This window comes from Sorex araneus, chromosome X (genome assembly GCF_027595985.1).
Source record: "Sorex araneus isolate mSorAra2 chromosome X, mSorAra2.pri, whole genome shotgun sequence".
NCBI classification, from domain to species: domain Eukaryota; kingdom Metazoa; phylum Chordata; class Mammalia; order Eulipotyphla; family Soricidae; genus Sorex; species Sorex araneus.
The window spans coordinates 331,177,494-331,204,104 of NC_073313.1; the positions used below are offsets into that span (position 1 = coordinate 331,177,494).

The 26,611-nt window shown below is 40.4% G+C and overlaps 1 protein-coding gene across 1 annotated transcript; it reads left to right on the top strand.

Annotated features, from left to right (window-relative positions):
- Positions 1-1,332: 1,332 nt before the first annotated feature.
- Positions 1,333-24,999, top strand: PLEK (pleckstrin). Its single transcript, XM_004609159.2, has 9 exons — positions 1,333-1,424; positions 11,348-11,503; positions 11,734-11,915; positions 13,534-13,625; positions 14,998-15,182; positions 18,164-18,268; positions 20,811-20,894; positions 22,162-22,231; positions 23,257-24,999. Exons 1-9 carry the CDS (start codon positions 1,383-1,385, stop codon positions 23,391-23,393), a joined length of 1,053 nt encoding a protein of 350 aa, XP_004609216.2. The 5' UTR covers positions 1,333-1,382; the 3' UTR covers positions 23,394-24,999.
- The last annotated feature ends 1,612 nt before the right edge of the window (positions 25,000-26,611 follow it).

Sequence of the window (26,611 nt, forward strand, 5' to 3'; positions counted from 1 at the left end):
TAATGAGGAATTAGTCACAAATCTGGTTTTAGGGCTGGGGAGATAGGTCAAATGAATGGCAGGCAGGCTTAGCATGAGTGAGGCCCTGAGTTTGATTTCCTTCACATCATGGGTCTCTTAGCACTTACTGGGTACAGACCTAGTGACCCCAGCACTCCTAGGCCTGAGAAACCCCCAGAGGCATTCAAGGGAACTCCAGGGCTGCACTTGGTAATATTCTGGGGATGATGCCAGAAATCAAATTTGGGTTGGGCACTTGCTAGGCATGCTCCTTAACCACTGTACTATCTTCCTGGCTCCTTATCATCATCATCATCATCATCATCATCATCATCATCATCATCATCATCATCATCATCATATTTAAAATTGTATAAGGTCCAGCCCATTAAACCATCACTCTGTTATCATCTTATTTTCAAATAAGGTCACATTCTGAGATATGGGGCTAAGGCTGTTTTAGGGGGATGGATATAATTTTATCCATACCAAGAAAGCCGACAGAAGTTGTTTGAAGAAGAATTCAGTGGTCAAATAAGATTGGGAAACAGGCCCAAGTAGTGTTATGTTAGGATTCTGTCCTGTCCTATGTAAGGAGGGGTTTCAGTTTATTCATCATCTAAAGAAGAGGCACCAAACTCGGACTATCAGGTACAATTTCTACAACCTGTTTGTTGTAGACTTTCTCCAGACCTTTGTGGGACTGCCTTTTCTGTGGCCACGGTCCTCAGGCTCAGTGGGAAGCAGCATCCCTTGGGAAGCTTCCTCCCTCTCTGTCAGGATGCACCTCCACCATGTTGAGTCACCTTGCATTTCCTCCTGTCTGGACAGGACGGTGATAGACGGGGGATGTATGCTCCTCTTTAGGTTTCTTGTCAGGGTCACGTTCAGTGAGGTAGGCTGGAAGTCATCTTGGCACACACAGGCATGACTGAATAGTAGTTATCCTTGTTATGCTAACCTGACTGTTCTTGGGGTTTTTATTAAGCATTTCCAGGATCTCAGAAATAATTCCTAAGCCAGGGTCATTTCCACCAATAGGACTTTATAGTTCATTTTCCTTTTCTTTTGACCATTTTTTTTTATATTTGGGAGAGTGAATGTCTTTATGGTAATAACAGTTTTGATTAATTGTTCAACCCAAACTGTACTTAAAATAAATCTCCAGCATTAGCAAAAAATGGGCTGTTTCGTTGTGCAGTTCCTTATTCTCATCTTCCACGCCAGAGAGGGGAAGAGGATGTGATCATGCAATTGACAGCAGACGGGAAATTGTGAAAGGGACCTCGCTCTAGAAAAGCAGCCCACAGCTGCTGTGGCAGTCAGAGGAGGTGGAGCTTCTGAGAGGACTTGTCCGAGCGTAGACGCAGCCGCCTTCAGTCATGGAACCCAAGCGGATCAGGGAGGGCTACCTGGTGAAGAGGGTAAGCAGACCACCACCTGTGTGAGGGTATCTGTGGAGATAGATGGGTGCTGGGGATTGGAGTCCAGTTTTGCACTCTTTCCCTTTCATTTTAAAAGATCTTTATTGCTGAATCTGTTGGTAGGAGTCTTCCAGTTGAACACTGGAGCATCAGAAAAGGGGGGGGGAGAAGCCAATGTATGTTTTTATTGCATTTTGGTTTTTAAGGGGAATGAATTCAGCTCAGACAGCAGCTCAGCTTGGGCGAAGAAATCTTTCAGGATTTAGAGCATCGTTTTCAAGAACCACACATGGGGGCCATGCTAGTCAGGAGAAGCAAACTCTTCTTGGAAGTTATTCAGAATGTCTATGTGTTTGTTATTTAAATTCCCATCCCCTACCCCCTCTTTTTTTTCTCTGTTTTTTTTTTCCCCAAGAATTGCTTTAGCTCTTCGTGGGGGCTTATTGTTCCATATGAATTTCAGGAGTGCTTGCTCCATTTCTTTGAAGAATTTCAAGGGTATCCCTATAGGGATCGCATTGAATTTGTACAATGCTTTGGGGAGTATTGCCATCTTGACAATATTAATTCTTCCAATCCATGAGCAGGGGATGCCTTTCCATTTCCTCGTGTCCTCTTTTATTTCCTGAAGTAGGGTTTTGTAGTTTTCATTATACAAGTCCTTTACCTCCTTTGTTAAGCTGATTCCGAGGTACTTGATTTTTTGAGGCGCAGTTGTGAACGGGATTGCTTTTCTCATGTCACTTTCTTCTCTCTCATTATTTGCATAGAGGAAATCCATGGGCTTTTGGGTACTGATTCTATAGCCTGCAACTTTTCTATACGAATCTATTGTTTCTAGGAGTTTCTTGGTAGAGGTTTTAGGGTTCTCTAGGTATAGTATCATATCATCTGTGAATAGTGAGAGCTTGATTTCTTCCTTTCCTACCTGAATGCCCTTAATATCTTTTTCTTGCCTAATCGCTATTGAATGTACTTCCAGTACTATATTGAACAGAAGTGGAGAGAGTGGGCATCCTTGTCTCATCCCTGTTCTCAGAGGGAAGGCTCTTAGTTTTTCCCCATTGAGGATGATGCTTGCCGTAGGCTTGTGGTAGCTGGCATACCTGGGTTTTCTGCAGATTCAGTCAAGGGTGAAGCTCAGCCCGAACATGTGGAGAGTGGTCATGAGTATGGCGGCGGTTGAGTTCTGGAGTATTTTGCCTGCCAGGGCTGCTTCCTTGGGGCGGGGAGGGAAACTCACCTGCACTCCTTCGGGTTGCCTCAAATGAAATAGCTTGGCGTGGGGTCTGGTGGCATGGTTATGACCTCCATGTGCAGTTTGAATGATCTTCCTGCCCTTGCTAGTAGAAGGCATCTATACTGGCTCCTGGCTTGGTGGACTAATTATTGAAGGTAGTACCCTTAGGAAAATGAATGATTGTGACATTTTTGCAATTTCTTCATTCTAAACAAGACCCATATTTTCTTAACTTGGACAATTTTAGCTCTTTTGACTTAAGAAAAAGAGAGAGAACAAATGAGGGAGAGCCATTGTAGAGTACCACTTAGCTGTTATACAAGCACTATACAAGCACAGATGAGAAACCTGAGGCTTAAAGAAAAGTGCTGTCCACAGTAAAAAAGACTAGTGGAAGGAGACTTGGGATTCAAACCTAGCTGCTTAACAGCAATCCCCAGAACCTTGTGGGTCTCTGCAAAGTTCTGAAAGGCTTAACCAAGCCAGTCAATGTAGATCTGATGAACTCATCTAACCTTTCATGCCAGAACCTAATTGGGTTGTAGTAACCTCAAGTTCTCTAACTTGATGAGTGGGGGCATGGTTTGCAGCCAATAAACTTGTTTTGGAAGTTTTAGAAAATCTACTGCTAATTTGAATATCTTTAAAATTATATTTAAAAAATGAAAAAGGAGTCAATCACCTAATCAATAACCTAGACTTCACCCTCTTCTCCCAAACCTACTCCACTCTCAACAAATTCAATAGGCAGTCCACACTGCAGGATTGAACCAGCACATGACTTGGAAATATAGACAAACTATTCAGAGTGAAGGCTGGAGCAGAAGTTAATAGTCTCCATTTAGGAATCATTTAATAGAGTTATCTTGTGATCTGCACACAGGACCATGACACAGTACCCAAGGCCTGCATCCACACATCCCACACAGCTACCATCTCTCACCAGCTCACCCACATTGCTCACCACCAACAGGAGCAAGCCTGAGCATTCTCAGGACACGTACAACTATCCTATGAATGGGCATCACTCACTTTGTTGGTGAGGAAACTGTGGTACATGACTAGTTACTGGCTGCCCTGGTGTGCTACCAGCAACCAGGCTGGTGTGAGACAGGTGGTACTTACAGAGATGTTGGTCCTCCCCTAATGCTGGCTCATGATTCAGTGTAAGGGCCAAAGATACAGGGATGCTCTGGCCCTGTGGTCTTGGGGATCATCAGACCTTCCAGGTCCCTGACCAGGGCTGCACCCAGAAGTGCTGGGGATCTTGCAGTGTCAGGGATCTGACCAGGGACTGTACTATTTCCCAGCCCCAAGATTACTAATATTTGAGCACCTCCTTCCAGCCAGCCTCTTCTGAGCTTTGGAAACTTATCTCATTTAATATTTACAGCAGAGGACATTGATACTTTATCATCATCTACAACTTAGAAGACCAATGTTTGGGAAAATGCAATTACAAGGCTAATGTCACACAGGCTCGAAGAGGTAGAATTGAGATTTGAACCCCAGTTCTCAAGTCCCCAGAAGTCAACATTCTGTCCTTTGTCGTTCACTTCATAACATTCTTATGGAGAAATGTTTTCAACCAGAGTTTATTTGTGTGAAAAACATAGCACTGAACATATTAATTTCCTTGTGTTCAAAGAGTTTGGACACAAAATGACCTTTCAACTGGGATGTTAAGCAAGTGATTCCATGGCTCAGAGTGGAAAGCTAAGTGACATGCTGTATGAGACAGCAGAAATAAGTGTGTGAGTTAATGTTACACCAGCTTATATGACACGCCCCATGAGTATGGGTGACTAAATGATTTGAACACATTTCTGCTTTAATTAGTTCCATAGAGCTCTATGTTGTTTTGGTCATCATGCAATTTTCCTTTGAATTGCAACCGCAGGTCAGCATATGAAAAAAGGGAAGTTTGAGGGAAAGGAGAAGCTCGAGGAAGTGTCTTCACCCTGGGAGAGGTGTCTGGGTGGGGTTCTACACCCTATGATGCCCCAACTCTCGCAATGAGCTGGGTTTTCTTTCTGTGATGCCACACATACACAGGATGTTGGTGACCAAGGTCAATGTCTCTCTTGTTTTAGACAGTGAATTTTGTTTGAGAGTGTTTCTTGTTTATTTCTTGACCCTGATACCCAGGACAGTGTCTGAAGTAGAGATGGTACTATGCTTGGCATTTAAAAATCCATATGGTATATACATCTTTAGATGATTGTGTTGAATGTGTTTTTTGTTTTGTTTTGTTTTGAGGGGGGTGTCAAAAGTGGCAATGCTCAGAGACTATTCCTAGCTCTGTACTTAGGTCATTCCCAGTGGTACTTGGGAACTGTATATGGTTTGGAAGATGAAAATATGTTTGTCCAGATGCAAGGCAGGTTTTAGCTCCTGTACAATTTCTCCAGCCCTGTTCAATGTTTCAAAAGATGTATTTGTTTGGGTTTGCAGGAGAGGTGTAAGGATTGGCAGAAGCACCTGGAAATAGCCTAAAGGGAACAGAAGGACAATGGGCTTTGGGGAACATATATAAGGGATTTGGGTGTGTGTTTGGGGGGGGGGTGTTTGAAAGAAAGATTAAGTAGTTAGATAATAGGGCTTCCCATTGTGTCCTGCAGCTCTTTTATCTGTCTACAGTGTGTTTATATACCTCTTATATCAGAGGCTCATTCACTTCCTTCTTTAAACTCTGCAATAAGCTGTTGTCCCATTTACTGGAACTTCAAAATTACACAAATAATTTTGAAGACAGATTTCATGTGCCCTGTCTGTCCCTTTTTAAATAAAACATAACCAGTTCCTTAAAATTTTTTCAAGAGATGCCATCTTCTTATTCCCTTCAGTTTCTCCGCAGCTTTGAGGTTTACTGAACTCAAGTCATTCTCATTCTCCAAAAGCATTCGGGTTTGTAGTGTGGTGTGTGTGTGTGTGTGTGTGTGTGTGTGTGTGTGTGTGTGTGTGTGTGCATGTATATACATGTGTGAGCACTTGCAGAGGCTCAGAGATCACTCCAGGCAGTGCTCTGGGAAACACAGGGTGGTAGGAATGAAATCTGAACCTTGGCATGAGTCCTCTGAGCTATCTCCCAGGCCCTCCACTTGCACTGAAGCAGCAGCATTTGTTGAGTGCTTATGATGTATACTAGTTACTGCTAGTACTGATCTCTATAGAGTCTTTTACTTAATCTCCCATGAACCCTCGGAAATAATACAAACATTGTTCCCAGTTGCCAGATGTTGAAAAATGAAGTATCACTATATCATTGTCATCCCACTGATCATCGATTTGCTCAAGCAGGCCCAGTAACGTCTCCATTCATCCTATCCCTGAGATTTTAGCAGCCTCTCTTTACTCGTCCTTCCTCTTTCCTCTGACCCTGAAGAGCCTCTAATACGGCAACGTTTGGAAAAATGAAATATTAAAAAAAATTAATAGAATATGTGTAAAGCTGAGAATTGGGCCTAGACCTTCAAGCTGTAAAGCTCACATCTACCTACTGGTTATGCTTCAGTTGGAGGAAGAATATTACTTTCCTTATTATAGGTTCTATGATGTCTCTATTTCTATAACCTACAATGCTTTTCTCTCCTTTTTTCATAGTTGACATCAAACTGCTGACTCATAGAGCTTTGTTATTTTTAATCTCATTATTTCCCTCAAATCTCCAATTCATCTTACAAAGCTTTTTCTTTTTATCCCCTCCTTTCCCTCTCTCTCTCTCCTCACTTATTTCTTTTTTTTGGAATTTAAGTCTAGGGCCTCATATATGCAAAGCATATGATTTACCTCTGAACTATGTTTCAGTTCCAATTTTGTAAATTTTTAAAACATTTTATTATCAAGGCTAAAACATTGTATCTTTGGACCAGAGCAATAGTACAGTGGGTAGGGCATTTCCCTTGCAAGGAGGTGACATGGGATCAATCCTGGGCACCACATATGGTTCTCTGAGCACTGCCAGAAGTGATCCCTGCATGCAATACCAGGCGTAAGGCCAGGGCACATCCTGAGCACCACTGGTTGTGCCCCCTACCTCCCCAAATGCATCTTATTTAATTTTAATTTCTTTGAATGCTGCTTAAGCTGTATGTTTTATTTTAATTAGACTTAGGCATTTCTTTTGAGAATTGAATGTTTTCAGCGTCTGCTTATTTAAAAAACTTGTAATGTTTGCATACTTATTGATTAGAAATAATTTTAATATGTCAGGATATTGGCAATTATGTGGTCAAGTTGCTCAGTCTTTGAGATTTCTTCCTTCAACTCATACAATATCAGGCTCATTTGCTCTACACCAGTTCCATAATGGCAGCTATTAACCAGGAAACTTTAAATCTGACTCAGTATCTAAATCCCATCCCTTCTAACATGCAATTGTGTAGTTTTATTTTGAAAAAACCAATTGTATATGCACTATATCCTGTATTTTCATGTACATATAAATATATAGACACAAACATACATATATATCCTAAAACACATCTATTATTAAGATGTCTTTTATATTGAGTTTTTATGTTAATAAAAGCAGAGTATGTTCCTACAACAATTCAAGAGAGATGCCATCTTGCCACTTTATCTTGAACATGCTCTGGATATCTGCATCTGTATAAATCCCCACAACCCCATATCTTTACATCTCTATTTTTTTTCTTTTTGGGTCACACCCAGCGATGGCGATGCTCAGGGGTTACTCCTGGCTCTGCACTCAGGAATTACTCCTGGTGGTGCTCGGGGGACCATATGGGATGCTGGGAATCGAACCCAGGTGGGCCACATGCAAGGCAAATGCCCTACCCGCTGTGCTATCGCTCCAGCCTCTACATCTCTATCTTTACTGATACATATTGTGAGGTCTGATCTGACCAAGCTTTGACCAGGACCAAATGCAACTGGCTGATGAGATAACACACCTCCAGACTCAAAGATCACCCTGTCTCCCAGTGCAGAGGACAGGACTTATGATCCAGGCTGCATTCCACGCTTCCTCACATTGACCCCTCCCAAAGATAACAAGGCCAGACCGAGCACACCAGTTCCACTGGTCTTTGTCCTGTCACCACCCAAGACAACTTAAAAGCCCCGTTAGCCTTTCCCAGGTCGCAGCTCTACCCAGCCTCTCCAGGGACTGGGGCGTGGATTCTGCCTGGGAGTGCACCTCTCATTTCTCCACATTATCATTAACTTCTCCTATTCCTTCACCTTTATTTGTCTTTTCCTGTCTGACTGGAGCCAGGGCTCTCAAATTTACATACTTAGATATTATGTATATGTGTCTGAGAGAGAGATTCATTGATAGCAAAGTGGTCTAAAGAAATTAATTTGAATTCCAGAATCACTCATGGTTATATAAGAACCAAAATGAAGGTGGCATCTGAGGGGATATAGGGAAAATATAGATATTTATAAATCGGGAGGCTTGGATTCTGGCCTCAGGTCCATATCAATTGGTCAGTTCTATAACTCTAGTCACTTAATTTTTTCCTACTTATATGTTGAGGTGCTGTCTGAAAGTCCCCAATGTCTTTTAGCATAGACATGCAATGATCTCCAGTCTAGGTTTGCTCTTGGGTGAGGGCCAAAAGTGTGGGGACAGGAAGGGTTAGATGCAGAAATAACTAAAAGGAGGGCTGTTGGGCAAGGACAGTAAAAATCTAGAAGCTGCAGCATTGACAGAGAGGAGGGAAATGAACCTTAATTCAATCAGCCTAAACCCAGGAAACCACTACCTTGTGTGGACAAAAGTGTCTGCTCAGCAGGCATATGTTATTCTTGCTTTACTGAGAATCAGTCTACCCAATGTGCTAATTGACCTTTCATCCCAATGACACATCAACCTCTGAAAGCACAGATAGCACCCCAGTTTATAGATGAATTAATCACTTTGAACAGTTGGCTGGAAGGTTGCTTTATTTTGACCATCTACAGAAGGAATGTAGTGCTAGTTGACCCTTCCCAGTATCCCGGTTATGAAGTCAAAAGCCCAGAGTCACTGACAGTTATTAATCTCTCTGAAGTAGAATATTAAATCACAGACTTGGAAGGCATTTTAGCAGTGATCTGGTCCAACGTTTTATTCCTAATTCTGTAAATATTTTGATTTTTTCATTTCTTTGGAATTTTAAAAATTAAACATACTTGTCTATTTATTTTCTTAAAATATATCCCAAAATTTGATATGTAGTATTCTCATGTGTTGTTCTTTGATTTATTACTTTTCCCAATTATTTTGAAAAATGTCCAAACCACAGAGAAATGGGAAAAGTAGAAAGACTATCTGTATATCTTTTACATAGATATATCAATTGTTAACATATGGCTATTTTTGCTTTATCTTTCTCTCACTATTGCTATATAATTCTACTTACAGATTCATATAATTTATGTTGAGATATTGAGAATAAATTGCAGACATCATGTTACTTGCTCCTAAAAACTTCACATATATATTCTTTTTTTTTTCCTTTTTTTTTTATTGAATAACCATGAGAAAAGTTACAAAGCTTTCAGGTTTAAGTCTCAGTCATGCAATGATAGAACACCCACCCCTTCACCAGTGCATATGTTCCACCACAAAAAACCCCAGTATACCTCCCATCCCACCCCTCCCCTGCCTATGTGGCTGATGATTTTCACTTTAATCTCTCTTTACTTTGATTACACTCAATATTTCAACAGAAAACTCACTATTATTATTTGGAATTTTCCCCACCAATCAGACCTGCCGAAAAGGCATCATTTGATAATTTGTTTTCCACTGCTGAGAATGAAGAGCATATGAGGTTGTGCAGCCACAATAGCAGCCACGAGGTTTTGGATTTCTGGTATTTAGTAATTAAGTCCAGAGAAATTTCTGCCAGAAGTTGCATCACTGCAAGCTCATATCTCTGTTTAGTGGGTTCTAAAAGATGTTCTAAAAGAGGTTCTAAAAGAGGTTCTAAAAGAGGTTCTAGGGAAAGGCTGAGAGAAAAAAACCTTTCCCCTCCTGGGGTGGCATGGGGCCGACATATATCTTCTAAGGCCAGTCTATACAGTTTTCCACACTGAATGTAACATTTCACTTTTCTTCTAGGCAAGTGTGTGAATTTCAGTTTCTATTCCTGCCAAGTATTTTTCCTTCTCAATCCTTAAAAATTTTTAGGAACTCTAAACTTTGTGAAGACACACTTCATTGTGATTTTTTAATCTGCATTTCCATGATGACTAATGATTTTGAATACCTTTTCATAGACTTTTTTGATATCTGCTTTATTCTATTTGAAGGCATCTTCCTAGCAATCCTTGAGAATCTGGGCACGACTCCTGGGTAAACAGCCTGGCTGTGCCTGATGACCTGATATTGGATCTGTTCATCTTATAGAGCTGAGGGTCATTAGGGCTGGGAAGGGAAGTATGTGGTATTGGGGATCAAACTTCCATCCCATATCAAACTCAGAGGCTGCTCTAGCCCTTTGAGCTATTTCCCAGGTCCACTGGATATCTTTTGAAATTGAGTGTCTCTTTCAGTCTTTTGCCCATTTACAAAATTGTTTATATTTTCCATATTTAATTGCATGAGCTCTTTAGACTACAAATGTGATTCCATTTTAGATAGATAAAAAACCAACAATAATTGAAATGTATTATTTCATATGTTGGTATAGAGTCAGACAATGGCCAATTTTTTAAAAGGAGGAAATAATTTAATGTTTATATGAGAATTATTCTTTCTGTGCAAAAAGAGGATGTGTTTTAACTACAAACTTTTTAGTAACTTAGACAAACAAATAAAGGAAACATCTGGGCAAGCAAAAGTCCCCAAAGTTTTTATCTTTTTGCATAAATAGTTTTCCCTTTGAGCAACTGGCTCTTTATATAGGAGCTCTTTGCATTGAAGATAAAGAGCAGGATGTGCTGGGGCCTGAATGATATAATTCTATTTTGTGGTAATCGTAAGAGGATGACATCATGATTCCAAAGACAAAACTTAAAGAACCCAGTTCTCTTCCTTTTTTAGTGCTCTCTCCAAATATAGGCAAGAGAGACTTGCTTGATTTAGTTGAGGTGGTAAATTTATTGCTAAAAGGGTAGGTGCCATTAAATCAATTGAAAAGTTTTTTAGAATCTATATTTTCATGTCCTCCTTAAAAGTTCAAGTTTCTTTTTTGACACTCATGTTCAGACAAAATCTGATTAAACTAAAAAATGGAAGTACGTGCAGCCTGCAGGTCATACTTATGGCCTTATGCCTTTGGGAGACACAGCTACTAGATCATGACACTTTTCCAGTGAATCCAGTCACCACCATCTGCTGCCAACTCATGCTTAGTCAGTACTGGAGAGAGACAACCAATCTGCTGACTCTTAGTTAAACTGTACACAACTGGCAGGACTGGGAGCAGAAAATAAGCCATGAAAGTCTGAAAGTCATAAGCAAGAGTCAGAAACTTGCTGTGTTCTCTTGGCAGTGGCTTATGAATGGCTTATGGGTTAATTATAGGCACTTGAACATTTTATCTTAAACATTAAAAAAAAGTGTCTAGCAGAATGGCAGTGTTCTTCTCTAAAGCTGTCTACCCACACAGCCTGGTCATAGAAATGTGGGTCAGCTGACTCTCCAATGGCCAGAGTCTACTGCAGAGTAGCATTGAAAATTATCATTACATAGCTCTTATTATTATTGCATTTTTTTTCATTGCAGGGAAGCGTATTCAACACCTGGAAACCCATGTGGGTTGTATTGTTAGAAGATGGAATTGAATTCTACAAGAAGAAAAGTGACAATAGTCCCAAAGGAATGATTCCCTTGAAAGGAAGCACCCTGACCAGCCCTTGTCAAGACTTTGGCAAAAGGATGGTGAGTTGACATAACTGATCTTAATGAACACATGATCTGGGAGTGGGTACTTAGACCACAGTGTGAATGGTGATTCGGGGAAAATCTTTCTCACCACCCTGCACATTCCATCTTGAGCATTAGGATTGCTTTCGGGCCAAGTGCTTCCAGAACAGAGTTGGTTTCTTTAGAGTGTATCATAAAGAACCTTGAAAGGACTCATTCCTAATTCATTGTGTTTTGGTTTTCAGTTTGTATTTAAGATTACTACGAACAAACAGCAGGACCACTTCTTCCAGGCAGCATTCCTGGAGGAGAGAGATGGCTGGGTTCGAGATATTAAGAAGGCCATTAAATGCATTGAAGGAGGCCAGAAGTTTGCCAGGAAATCCACCCGGAGATCCATTCGACTGCCAGAAACCGTAGACTTAGGGTGACTTTCTGTGTTTGCTTCTTTCTATCCCTTTCTTCCCAGCCCATTTGAGGAAACTCTCATAAAGACAGACCTTGATTTAAGGTTTGCTTCGGTCACCTTTGAAGGGTGTAGCTATTCTTCCAGGTCAATGTGGCACACATAGCAATGTGGCATTCTGAGATGCTGATCTGGGTCAGATTGTAACTTCTATAAGGCTTAGCAGTCGAGAGGAGGAGGACGATGCAGTATAAAGTTCCTCATTTTGGAAATATAATGGTGGGGTTGAGAAAGGGAGAGAAGGAGAGGCAGAAAGAAGTGGGGAAGAGAACATACTGCATTTGTAAAATAGCTATAACACGTTAATCTTGGAAGAAAGTTTCAGAATTTCAGGAAGAGGGAGGGGATATGTGTCCAAGTAGGCATGGCTTCAGGTTCAAATTCATATGTTCCTGGTCAGTAAGGACAGCCAGAGTGGGCAGTCAAGACAGTCAAGAGGTATCTTGGGTAGGCCCCCAGGCAAATTCAGCTCCTGCTAAACTTTGGAATCAGGGTCGCTTCCTACATGGTTCACCTCTTCTACCACAGAGCCCCTTTCTCCAGGGATTGTTAGACTTCCTGCTGAGTTTGCTTTAATGTGGAGGATAACTTGAGAGAGGAGTCCTGTCAGGAAGAAATCCAAAAAGCAATTTAAATGTCTGACAATGATTCTATTAGCAGAATCTTGGGAGGTAGTGTTTGAGAGGAGACTGAAAATAATCTTTCCACAAGCCTAGCATGGGACTCAGTGTCATAGTTGACAATGTCTGGGCATTGGGCTTGGTGAGAAGGTACACTTCCTCTGACCATGGCATCTTTCAGTTAAAGACCCTTGAGGGCCAGATGGGGTTCTTGAGTGCCTGTTGGCCATCCATGTCAGTCCTGTGGGAGAGACCCTCATGCTCTGTGGAGCTTCTGCATGCAGGAAGGAGTCTCTCTCTGCTGGATTTAGATTTCTCTGAGAAGGATGTATTTTGTTTTTGTTTCACAACAAAAAGAATAACTTCTCATTATTTTGTCTTCTCATTTATGACTTTCAGAATGAGAGTAACGCTTAGTAAAAATATTCACTTACTTGTAGGCAAGTCTTTACAGCCCATTTGAGGAAACTCTCATAAAGCAAACCTTGATTTAAGGTTTGCTTCGGTCACCTTTGAAGGGTATAGCTATTCTTCCAGGTCAATGTGGCACACTGCTATGTGGCTATACTGACATGCATACTGACATGTCTTTACAGAAAAACACAAAGAATTCTACTTTAGTTTTGAGGACCATACAGATCTAGAATGTGGATAAAATGCTGTCCTCAAAGCCTTTCATCTTGGGCACCTAACCAGGGAGCAACTCTCCACTTCAGACATGAAGAGGTTAAATCAGTAACTTCATCCACTGAAGAGTTACTGAATGCTGGGCAGGCCACAGGGTTAGGCCAATGGGAAGATTTCCTTCAATACCCTAAGTGGAGACACTGGGTTGGTTCCTGAAGCTCTGCAGTGTGGGAGCTTGGAGTCACAGGCAGCCTCTCTGTGTTGCAACTCCCAGAGAAAACCATCCTGCAATGCCCCCATCTGCTCATCCTTTGCTTTCCTTCTCTGTTCAGTGCCTTGTATTTATCCATGAAAGACACGGAGAAAGGAGTAAAAGAACTGAATCTAGAAAAGGATAAGAAGATTTTTAATCACTGCTTCACAGGTAAAAGACCTTGTGAGTTGGGAAAAAGGGGATGGCAGTATTGGGAATCTCCTTCAGTCCTCTGCATGGAGTGGAGAGATTGGAACGTGGTGGGTGATGGGGTCATAGAATACTGGCCAGGGAGACTTGTCTATGTGCTAGATGGCCTTATCCAGGCTTGTTCTTCTAAATCTCAGCCTGTCTAGTTGGAAGGGAATCCAAGTGTGTGCATACTCTTAAGCCCTGAGCCTTAGTTTTCCTGTTCTGAAAGCAAGATTGATCATAACGCCCTCTCTCTTTTCGTGGATCATTGGAAGTATGGCAAGCAGAAAACAGCATCATTAAGTTTATCCTTCTAGCCAAAAAAGAAATGTGCAAAAGTCTTTCAAAGACAAAATTCAAAATTCATGGTAAGCCCTCTCTCTCTCTCTCTCTCTCTCTCACTGCTCAATCCTGTTACAAGGAATGTGCGGCCTAGTGCTCTCAGTGATGACAAGGAACTCACTGCCTGGTACCTTGACTTCACGACTGCCTGCATTTGTAAAGAATATTCCACTTTCAACGCAAAGGGCTATAGTTTGCCAGTAATGTAACTGATGGGTTAATTTTCTTTCAATCTCTTTGCAATCTTCTCTTGAAGCAGGCAGTTGACTGACTTCAGCTCCCTGCTAGGCCCTACAAAGGTATGACATTCAGTACATGTGATGGCATCACATTTTAATTTGGGACATGCACATCTGATGATGATGTTTCTTGCTTAAAAACTTGTAGTGGGAGGGGAAAAATCTTGCAGTGGGGGAAAAATCTTGCAGTGACTCCTCATTGCTAAATTGCTGGATGAACCATCAAAACTCTCCTTCACTCACTGAAACTTCCTCTTCTGTCCTTTTACCATTTTCCCCACTTACTCCCCCCTCTGCCATCTGATGGGGCTGTTTCGTGCCCCTGTATTTCTGCTCATACTGCTCTGCCCTCAACCTGTGCTGGTTCTCCTGTCTGGTGTACTTGGCAAATGTTGGCAAATCTTTAATCCTGAGCCCAGTGTCATTTTTCCCATGGATCTTTCCCCAGATGCTTCCTAATATCCATTGCAATACTCAGCATCCAAGAGATGTGATGAGCACTTGCTCATGGAATTTATGAGTTAGTAAAAACTATTTCTTTGAAATTTCCATTATGCAGATATTTAAAATAAAAGCAAATGAACAAACAAAAAAACTCCAATGTTTTTGCATGACTCCTTTTGTTTCTAAGAATTGATCTCACTGATTTGTTTACTTTCTTGAAATAATAAGAACGATAAGACACACCAGATTCTTGAACTCTCCAGGGGTGATGGCCAGTAAATGGCTCTTTGGTAAGAAGAACCAATCTCTCTGATGATCCTGCCTAGGTAACTGTGTCATTGACTGGCTGGTTTCCAACCAGTCTGTTCGGAATCGCCAGGAAGGCCTCATGATTGCCTCCTCGCTGCTCACTGAAGGGTACCTACAGCCAGCTGGAGACCTATCCAAGACTGCCGTGGATGGAGTTGCTGAAAACCCTTTCCTGGACAACCCCGATGCCTTCTACTACTTTGTAAGTGAGAAAAGCTACCTTCCTAAGTCCAGGTAGTGAGGTGGAGGGTGGAGATGGGGGATGGGCTTCCCATGAGAAGACTCTTGGTGGATGTCAGTTCAGAGTCACACATGTGCAAGAAAGGGTACAGCCTTCCAGAGAGGTGTTGAATGAGAGGCGCTAGAAGGTTTAAGGAAAAGGTCATCTGGAGATACATTAAGACTCAGTTTGACAGTGATCCTCCACAATGCCTGCCAGGGCCAGACAACTATTGTTTACTTAATTCATTTTTCTTTAAACAAACTTTAAAAACCTTAGTCTCTTTTTTTTCCTTATCGTGGACACATTGGTTTACAATGCTGTCAAAGTGTTAGAAGTATAACTTCACACCTATTCAAATGTAAACCAACAGATTACACGCACCACACTACCAAAGTTCTTATTAACCTCCACTAACATCCTCTTTATTCCCCTTTCCTCATTCCTCCCTGCCCCCATTTTGTTGTCAGAGCCTAAGGGTTTTTTTCTTTTGTTTGATTGTTTGCTTTGGATTTTTGTATTCCACATATACATAAAATTATCTGATATTTTTCCCTTTATTTATTTTGCTTAGGATAATAGTCAAAAGCTTTTAAAAAGATTTGAGTAAAATATTGTGTATATATAACACATCTTGAGTCATTCATACTCATACATTAATTGGCATTTCATTTTTATCTAAGATCATATATAAATAGCACTGTAATCACCATGGCAATGCTGATATCTTTTTGAAACAGAACTTTCGTTTTCTTTGGATAATAACTAAAATGGATTTCTAGATAATCCAGCAGGTTTTTTTTAAATTGAATCACCATGAGTTACAGTTACAAACTTGCATATCTGAGTTACAATCATACAATGATCAAACACCCATCCCTCTACCAGTGCACATTCTCCACCATCAATCTCTCTAGTATAGCTTCCTTTCTCACCCTCCCCCTGCCTCCATGACAATTTTCCCCAGACTCTCTCTCTCTATTTTTGGGCATTATGGTTTGCAGTACAGATACTGAGAGGTTATCACGTTTGGTCCTTTATCTACTTTTAGCACACATCTCCCATCCTGATCAATCCCTCCATCAATCATTGTCTTAGTGATCGCTTCTCTATTCCAGCTGGTCTGGCAGTTTTAATATTGAACTTTTGAGGAATTGTTATGGTATTCATCATAGAGGCTGCACAATTCTATATTCCCATCAATTGTGTATGAGGTGTTCCTTTTTCTCCTCACAACACTTGTTTTTTGTGGTTTGGATATAAAGTATTTTCACACACCAGATGTGAGAGAACTGGTCATTGTGGTCTTATTTTCATTTCCCACTCTACTGGGAGGTGATGCTAAGCATTTTTTTCATGTGCTAAATCTATCTTTACTCAACATTTTCCTAAGTTAAATAGTTACAAAGTTTTTAAAAAGTAGGCTAAAATTTCATCCTTCCTGGAACTCTTTTCTAGAAGGAGATGCATAAAATCACAAGGTGTTTAGTTCTTTTTTTCTCCAAATAGACATTGGCATATGTGAGTCAATAAAAAAATGTGTTTATCCATGTCACTCCACCTTATCTGACTCCAATTGTTTTGTGCACCTTGCATCATGAGTTGAATACCTATTGAAAAGTGCTATGTTGCTCAATATGAATCTAATCTTGGCTCACAGGTGAAACCCAGCTGAAGTAGAATTTTAGCTGAAGTAGATAGATTTCTAGGGGGGATTTTGGCAACTTTGGCTTTATTTGGGATCAGAGAACAAAAATTCTCAAGCTACTTAAGAAAACTTTCTTTTCTTTCTTTTTTTTTTTTTAAATGAAGTGACTGCTCCACTGCCCATAGAGTTTCATTTCACTTTGAACAAGTTTCACTGTCAGTATTTTTTCTACCTTTAATCTGGTTGTGGGATTCTAAAAATATCTACCAGTGTCTCTTCCTCCTCTATGTGGTTCCTTGCCCACTTACGGCTAAAAAAGTCCCAATTTCCTCCGGACACCAGCAGATGAGGTTGGACACAGGCTCTTGGTTTTAAAGTAGAAGTTGAGTGGCAGAAGTCACAATGAAGCTAGTGTTGTGTCCCATAAATTAGTCAACCCTGCTATGAAGTATGTGGCCATGAGGTCCCAAGGGAAGGGATCCTTTGAAGGAAGAAATGTCCTGAGCTGGTTGTAGAATATAGCTTGGGAAACCATAGAATATGAAAGTAGATCAATGAAATCACACTTAAGTGGAAGTAAGAAAGCATCTAGTAGCAAAAAATAGATGTCTAGAAATAAGAAAAAGAAACAGGGAGAAAGAGTTAAACCAGGACATGTTCTTGGGCATTAATTTATCATTATATTACAGCATTGTAGAATTCCAGGAATGTACAATGTTGCTTCTGTAGGTGTATAGGACTCAAAGCAGTAACTAAGTGAATTTGGGAAGAAAGCTAAAGAAAATTACAGGACACGTTCACATATATGTAGAATCTGAATAACTAAAGCAAACTTGCTGGCAAAAATCAACCAAACTGACTCCTAGACTCAGTGAAAACTGCTAGGTACAAGGTGGATGGGGGAGTGGAGGGAATGGGTGACTGTAGGAGGAATGGAAGGTGATTTTTTTCCTTCTTTGCTTTACTTAGCATAATCACCACAAATTACAATTTTTGTCCACAAAGGTGTAGTTTTATCTTTAATAGCAGAGTAGTATCCTGAGTATCTATATAAGAGCTTCTTTATCCAGTCATCTATCAATGGACATTTAGTTTGATTCCATGTTACGTTATTGTGAATAATGCTTCTATGAACATAGGGTGCAAATATATTTTCTAATTAATGGTTCCAAAGTTAAAGTTTAGGTTGAGCTACAAATGACCAGGGAGGAAAGGAGTTAACCTAGTGGCTGGAGGGGAGGGAGGTATAGAGATGGTATACCTAGTCATATGCCCAAGATTGGGAAAATAAACTTGCCATATGGTTCCCCAAAAGCCAGACAGTGGGTTCTTCTGTGAAGAGAATTCCAGTGATGATGATGTGATCTTAAAAGAAGAATTCAGAGGGATCATTATTAAGCAGGGATGCTTACTGAAGCAGGTGAGTGGCTACCTCCATTCTCTCCTAGCCTTTCCTACGTATCGGGTCTTATTTCTTAACATTCAAATGGTAGTTACGGCTTCTTTTTGAGAGTTTTTTTTAAAGTTTTATTTTATTGAATCACCATGACAAAAGTTACAAAGGTTGCAGGTTTAACTCTCAGTCATATAATAATCAAACCCCCATCCCTTCACCAGTGCACATGTTCCACCACCAAGAACCCCAATATACCCCCCTCCCACACCCACCCCCGCACCTGAGTGGCTAATGATCTTCACTTTATTATCTCTATAGAGAGTTGTTTTTAATTTGAATTTATTTTTATAAAGTTGTTCACGATGATTTATTATAGTCAATATTCCAATACCAATCCCATCACCATTGCACCTTCCCACAATTACTTTCAATTTTCCCAATCACCACCCGAAACTGCTCCAGTAACATATGCTCATCGATTTGCTCAAGCAGGCACCAGTAACGTCTCCATTGTGAGACTTGTTGTTACTGTTTTTGGCATATCGAATACGCCATGGGTAGCTTGCCAGGCTTTGCCATGCGGGTTTATATTTACATACTTATATTTTAAGTATATATGCATATATATATAAAGTATATTACTACAGCTAAATTTTTTTAAACAAAAACAACTAAAGCAACATTTGAAAACCTCAGGGTTACCTAAAAAAATGCCCCAATAGCAGGCCCTAAATAATTTATTTTGTATTGCTTGTTATGAATAATTTACTAAAAATGATCAAAAGAGATCTCCATAGAAGAATGTATGTGAAGATTGTTGTGTCTCACCCTGGAGCCATTAAGCCCTTGTATAAGAAGAATTACTAACATGTTGTTACAGGTTGAGACTTGTGTGCTAATATTTTCTTTCTTTATCTTTCTTTTTTTTCTTTTTTTTGCTTTTTGGGTCACACCCAGTGATGCTCAGGGGTTACTCCTTGCTTTGCACTCAGGAATTACTCCTGGTGGTGCTCAGGGGCCCATATGAGATGCTGGGAATCAAACCTGGGTCTGTTGCATGCAAGGCAAATGCCCTACCTGCTGTGCTATTGATTCAGCCCCAGTGCTAATATTTTCTCTTTATATATATATATGTATATATTTTTATTGAATCACCACGTAGAAAGTTACAAAGCTTTCAGGCTTAAGTCTCAGTTACACAATGTTTGAACATCCATCCCTTCACCAGTGCACATATTCCTCCACCAAGAACCACAATAAACCTCCCCCTAACCCCCCACCCCCTCAGTGCCAATATTTTCTTAATTGAGATTAGTTGCTTTCTACTTTACATCCCATCCAATTTGGTGTGCTACTCCTGGTATATCATTGGTGTTGAGTATGAGATGTTGCTCCAGGAATTCTAAAATTTATAATGGGCTGATACAGCTGTAGTAAAATTTTTTACTGGATGGTGACTTTGGAGTCCAGAAGCATCTCCACAGCTTGTTGATCTCTTTTGAGATTTATTTATGAATCTCTGGATTATGGCTGGTTAATGAATTTGTACACCAGAGGCCATTCATGGGCATGGTTTCCAGGCTCCTGGAATAATAGGAACATGAGGGGAGGTCACCCAACCCTTAATTCCATGAGAATTTGGAGATTTCTGTCAAAAACCCTGTATATCTGAGTTCTTCAACAGATTCATTCCTGGATGAGCCTCGTCCAAATAGTATTTACTTTTGTTTGACCAATAGCCCACTAGAAGAACAGAAAGCCAAAAAACAGAAGACAAACAGCTAAGTAGGTGATTCAAATGGTATAAAGTCAGGAAGATTGAAATAGAAAGGGCATAAGGTATAAACCCAAATAGGGGAATGCCTATTTCATCAATATCAAGGGGAAAATATGTTCACAAAAAATATTGGCATTTATTAGCCAGGGAAAATAAATTGTCCAAGAGTTATCACCCAAAAGACAGAGATGTTTCATAGTAAAGCTATTTCCATTTACTTGCTTACATTCTTCCTTGCAAAATAACCTGTAAAAAGGAATAGGCCACACACATCATAAGCCTCTGAGAACAAGACATGCCATCCTGACAGCCTGACAGTGGGTAGGAAATGCTGAGTCCAAAACCAGAGTATGAAGCCAACTTTGCAGAAGTAGCAGCAAAGAAAGGTCAAATCTGGTCTGAGGGCTCGGGCTCAGCATTTGACATTTTGTCTTTATATGTAGGTTATAAACTCTTTCTAGAACAGGACCATTTCTTAAACCTCTTCTTAGACCCTGAATTACCTCATATAGTACATTGCACATGGTACTGTCTTATAAGATGCTAAATCTGAAATACAGTCTTAGAAATAACTTACCCCAAATTTAATCACATCCAAGTTGTTCATTGCCCTTATTTTTATGTCTCTGAAAAAGACCCGTATTGTTGCCTGATTTTCCTGAAGTATTTTATCTTTTATTTTTCACTTTTTTTAAACTTTAATAAATTAATTAAATATAAATTCAGGAAATATGTGTACAGAGTGATATTAAAAGCATGTTTCCTTTCTTATATTGATCCTGAATACAGGGACATAGGAGAAAAAACTGGAAAGTGAGGAAGTTTATTCTGAGAGAGGATCCTGCATATCTGCACTACTATGACCCAGCTGGGGTGAGTTTTGGTGGTTGATAAATTTGTTTAAATAGGAACCTTGGACCAGAACATACAGAACATACACAGGATAAGGCCTGGCATGGAGTCGATTCCAGCTTGATTTCCGGTACCACATACAATCCTGTAAGAATGACCAGGGACCGCTCCTGAGCACAGGGCTACAATAGTCTCTCATTACTTCCAGGTATGGCCTCCACAAAAAGTTGTAAAACAAACAAAAAAAAAAAAGAAAGAAAGAAAAAACTCAAATGGAAGCCTGTACAGTATCTCTTCTGGGACTTCCCACTCTTTCTTCTATACACAGATCACTTCTTTCTCTTCACCCTCCTGTTCCTTTTATTCCCACCTGCCTCTCTCTTTTCCAACATATCTATATTTTTTTCTGGTGGGGGGCAAATTATCTGGTATATGAGGCATTGAGGCCAGCATAAACTCAGGTAAAGATGGGAGGGAAGTTCCCCTGAATGTCATCATATGGGTCAAATATTTTTTTTGGTTTTTTTGTGCCCACCTTCTACTTCTCAGGGGAACTAAATCAGTTCAACATTTTCCCCTTGGTTGAATATGCAAAAAAGGTGAAAATTTGAGGCTGGTGTAATAGCACATTGGGTAAATGCTTGCCTTGCACAACACCAATCTGGTTTCAATCCCCAACTGCAGAAGGTCTCCTCTGGTTCCCTCTAGGAGTTGATTCCTGAGGGCAGAGCTAGGAGTAAGTCCTGAGCATCACTGAGTGTGGCCCCTAAAACAAACAAAAAGATCTAAAATTTATCTTCTAGATAAATTTGAATAAGACTGTGTTTTAATCCCAGTTGCTTGGACAGGTGATAATTCAGCATTTCCTTCATAGAAGGAGCCAACTCTAACATCTAAAGAAAATGCCTTGCAGGTTGGGCCCCCAGCTTCTGCATGTAGGGCACTTTGGTTTCCTCCCTCCCCTGAGGGATATACCACCATCAGAGTCATGGGGCTAAAGAGCTCTGGCAGCACAAAGTTCTTTTCTTGTGGATCACTGTGACCTCAGTCTCTTCCCCACTTCCGCTTTCAGATGGAGCTCAGAGTAACTTGTCTCCTTATCTAGCCTCCTGGGCCCCCATGAAGTAGAAGTTGAGGACTAGGAAACGGTTTCTTTTCATCTTTTAATGTTCTAATCTGTTTTGGGGAATTATAACAGACAAATTCTGAGAAACTTTTGCAGCAGCAGTGTACTGCAAATCTATGCATTATACTTGGAAGCACGAAGACTGACTCCTCTTTCCATTAGGGGGAGGATCCTCTTGGAGCCATTCACTTGAGAGGTTGTGTGGTGACTTCAGTGGAGAGCAACCCAGATGGTAAGAATGAATATTCATATGAGGAGGAATGTCCACTCCGGGTCACCTTTCCATCTGAGTTGGTGTCAGTCAATCCCTCTTTCACTCAGTCAGTCACAGGCATGAATAAAGTTACTGGCTGAAAAATGCTGGATATTCCAAGAGCTTTTCTCTCCCTACTGCTGTCTTGGCTCTCTGGGCCTTGGGGATTTGGAGTGGATTTGTGGAGAGTTTGAGTAAATCCTTGAGAAATGCTGAGAAAAATCCTTCAACTCTAGATTGTTTTTGATGGAGAAACTTGTTTGCATCTCCAGCTGATGGTAATTTTTCAAAGATATATAATTATTTCACATCTTCATAGCCTGGAATCTCCACCAAAAAAAGAGAAACATTTGTGCATTTAAAAGCGTCCTTGGATTCCATTTAGGTTAACTCACTGGCTAACCTTACTCATGAGTAAAACTCCCGACTCTGGGCCTTATTTTCTCCTCTGAGAATGAGAGGTTTGCACCAGCTGATGTCTGCTTTCTGGTGATAAGATGAAAATTTGTAGACTGTTGATGTAGACTGACTTCTTGGAGGAGTGGGGGTAAATGGTATCACTGAGGAACTCTGTGGGAACATGAAAATCCTGGTTTTGTGTTTTTCATTTTGAAAATAGACTTTAAAAAAATCTATTTACCATAAAATACCAGATATCAAACCAAAGTATGGAGGGCAAGGTATCTTGCATGTGACCAATCCTGGATCCTTCCCTGGCACTACATATTGTCCCCTCAGAAATGCCAGTGTTTGCTCCTGGACACAGTCAAGAATAACCCTTGAGCACCATATGTTCTATCTACCTCTCCCCGAAAGAAGAAAAATAAGGCATATAATTTATATTCGTAACCAAATAATGATGACTGATGGTCAGTTTGAAAACCACAGATGTACTTTTCTTAGAACACTTAAAGCATAGTGGTTGCATCTATCATACGAAGAGGATGAACAAGCTGGGCTTTTGGGTGCTCATGTTCTCTGTCGCTCCCTTTCTCTCTCACCAGGCAAGAGGAGTGAAGAAGAGAACCTCTTTGAGATCATCACAGCCGATGAAGTTCACTATTTCTTGCAAGCAGCCACACCCAAGGAGCGCACTGAATGGATCAAAGCTATCCAGGTGGCCTCCCGAACTGGAAAGTGAGGGCACACCTGCAGCTCCTCACCATCCTCTCAAGAAAACCCCGCAAATACTCAGGGTCAGGGACCTGTCCACTTCTGGTGACAATCAGTGGGACATTTCCATCCACAGGGGTTCTGGCTGTAACTAACCCCATGCTGTGTGATGATCACCTGTCCTGACCACACTGCTCACTCAAACCTCACCGCCATTCTCCATGCCCCTCCTAGCAGATGAAACAAGCTGTGTGGTCACAGGACACTGCTTAGCCAGATCAGCTCCAGCTCCAGTTCCTCTTCTGCAAAACAGAATAGAACTAGCCTCTTGCTGAGATCCTTCCTAATGTGAAACCCATAATTTCTATATTTTAAAACCCATGGACGGCATCTTTAGTTGTCTGGCTGGGCTAACTCTGGGTCTATAGAAAATATATTTCTATATTTTAAAACCCATGGAAGGCATCTTTAGTTGTCTGGCTGGGCTAACTCTGGGTCTTTAGAACCTGAGATAGCTCTCCCCTTTCAAATCGTTGTCAGACTCTGCTAGGAGTACTGAGAGCAAGCATAAGTCACTCCTGTTCTCTTGCTTTGAGTCACAAGATCATGTATCAAACAAAAGAAAGGAGAATTTTCTTCTTTCCTCCTCACTGTATTTAGAACCTTCCTGAGAGTCAGCACACACAGTCTTATACTGGAGCCTTCTTGCACTTACTACATTTTAGATAATCTGTCTTGTAGAAATAGATCCAAGGGAGCCAGGAGCAGTGAGGGTGAGGGGATTTCCAGGCCTTGAAATTCCCCAGAGTAGGTATATTCCACTCTCACTTGAGGCTGATCTGGAAGGGTTTATCTTGCCTCTTTCTGGAGCAATCTATGCTACTTATCACAATAGGGAGGGGGGAGGGTTTAAAATCCATCTGATTCTGTTTCTTTTGAGTGTTGATAGATAAAATCGGATAGAGAAGTTCCTCTTTTATGAATAAGAGACCCGAGTGGGTTCTCCCAGTTTCAGAGTATGTAGGAGTTGGATTCCACATTAGCTGATTGAATGATGGGTTTATAGAAAAAGTGCACCGAAAAGATATAAATCTAGATAGAGCTCATGGCAGTGGCTGTCAACGCTGTTGCAGCCCTTCAATTCTCCCATCAACAACACTGTCATGATCGCTGTTATTTAAGCACAAGATCTAACAGTTTTTGCTGAGCTTCTCTGGGACCTCACTGATTCTTTACCAACAAGAGTTAGCAGATCTTCATTAAAATGAACTATTTACTTCTTATTCTTGATCCTGCCAACTCATTAATGAAGCTAATCCAAACTTGAGAAACAAGGCACCCATAGAACCAGGTATATGTGTGATGGTGTATTTTCCAAGTATAGATTTACGATTTTAAGCTCTAGTTCAGCAAATTAGAGTGAAAAATTCTTCCTGATTTTATCAATTCCTTTTTCTTTCTCTTAAATCTATGCAATATCCACAAACCCATTTTGACTCCCACATTCATCAGTGCTCTAGAGGTAAAAGATGATCTTCTCTATTCTTTGATAAACTGTCTTATTAGAACTGCAGAGCTGTTTTCTAAATTCAGTGTTAAAATATTTATTAATATGCATTTTTTAAGGTTTTGAAATAAACAGCGTATTTACTATCATTTTGGTATGGACTCTTGGTGTGACATTTTGCTTCTCGTTCATGACTTTCCTCTTTGACAGCCTGATTTTACCTCCTGAAGTGTAATTGCATCCCTAATTTCTCACATTATTCCATAATCTGCTAAACTGTCTCCATAAATCAAAATATATAATAAAAATGGGATAAAGATAAGGATTAAGGAATAAGAAGACATATAGAGAGTCTCTGTCAGTAATTTTAATCTTATTTCACTTTGATTACAATGTTTAGCTAAGTTAGAGAGTTCAAAGTGTCCACTGACCACTAAGTATCCAAAAACCTGTTTATATTAGGGAAATAAGTTGCCGAGTAAAGGATTGTTCTGTATGGTTGAACAGGAAATGAACTGCTCAAATTCAGGGGGTGCCAGAGATTGAGTCAGGTGGGACACTTCAGTGCATGCAGTCCAAGCATGAACCTTAATTCCTGTATTACCTCTCCACTCTTAAATATGTTATTTAAAAAATTAACTTTAAACTAAAAAACCTCTAAGAGAGCCAGAAAGATATATGTAGAGATTAAGATGCTTGAACTGCATGCATCCATTTAATATCTGTAAGCTGAACAACATACGTTGTTTGTTTGTTTGTTTTTTGGGTCACACCTGGCGATGCACAGGGGTTACTCCTGGCTTTGCACTCAGGAATTACTTCTGGCAGTGCTCAGGGGACCATATGGGATGTTAGGAATCCAACCCGGCTCAGCTGCGTGCAAGGCAAAGCCCTACACGCTGTGCTATCACTCCAGCCCCTGAACAACATACTTTTAAACAAACATCAGATCTAAAAGGAAATCAAAGAAAAAATAGAAAGAATCCCCCACTCTCTCCACTTCTGTTCAATAAAGTACTGGAAGTACTTGCAACAGCAATTAGGCAAGAAAAAGATATTAAGGGCATTCAGGTAGGAAAGGAAGAAATAAAACTCTCACTATTTGCAGATGATATGATACTATACTTAGAGAACCTTAAAACCTCTACCAAGAAACTCCTAAAAGCAATAGATTTGTATAGTAAAGTTGCAGGGTATAAAATCAATATCCCCAAATCAATGGCTTTCCTATACACAAATAATGAGAGAGAAGAAAGTGACATAAAAAAAGCAATCCCATTCACAATCATGCCTCAGAAAATCCAGTACCTCAGAATCAGTTTAACTAAGAAGGAAAAGGACTTGTACAAAGAAAACTACAGAACTCTATTTCAAGAAATAACAGAGGACACTAGGAAATGGAAAGATATCCCCTGCTCATGGAGAATTAACATTGTCAAAATGGCAATACTCCCCAAAGCATTGTACACATTCAATGTGATACCTATAAGGATACCCATGATATTCTTTAAAGAAATGGATTAAACACTCCTGCAATTCATATGGAACAATAAGCCCCCATGAATAGCTAAAGCAACTCTTGGGAAAAAGAATATGGGAGGAATCATCCTCCTCAACCTCAATCTCTACTACAAACCGATAATAATTAAAACAGCATGGTACTGGAACAAATGCAGAGACGCAGACCAATGGAATTACTCCTGGCGGTGTAATGTTCCAACGATGGAACAGCGTTGAAT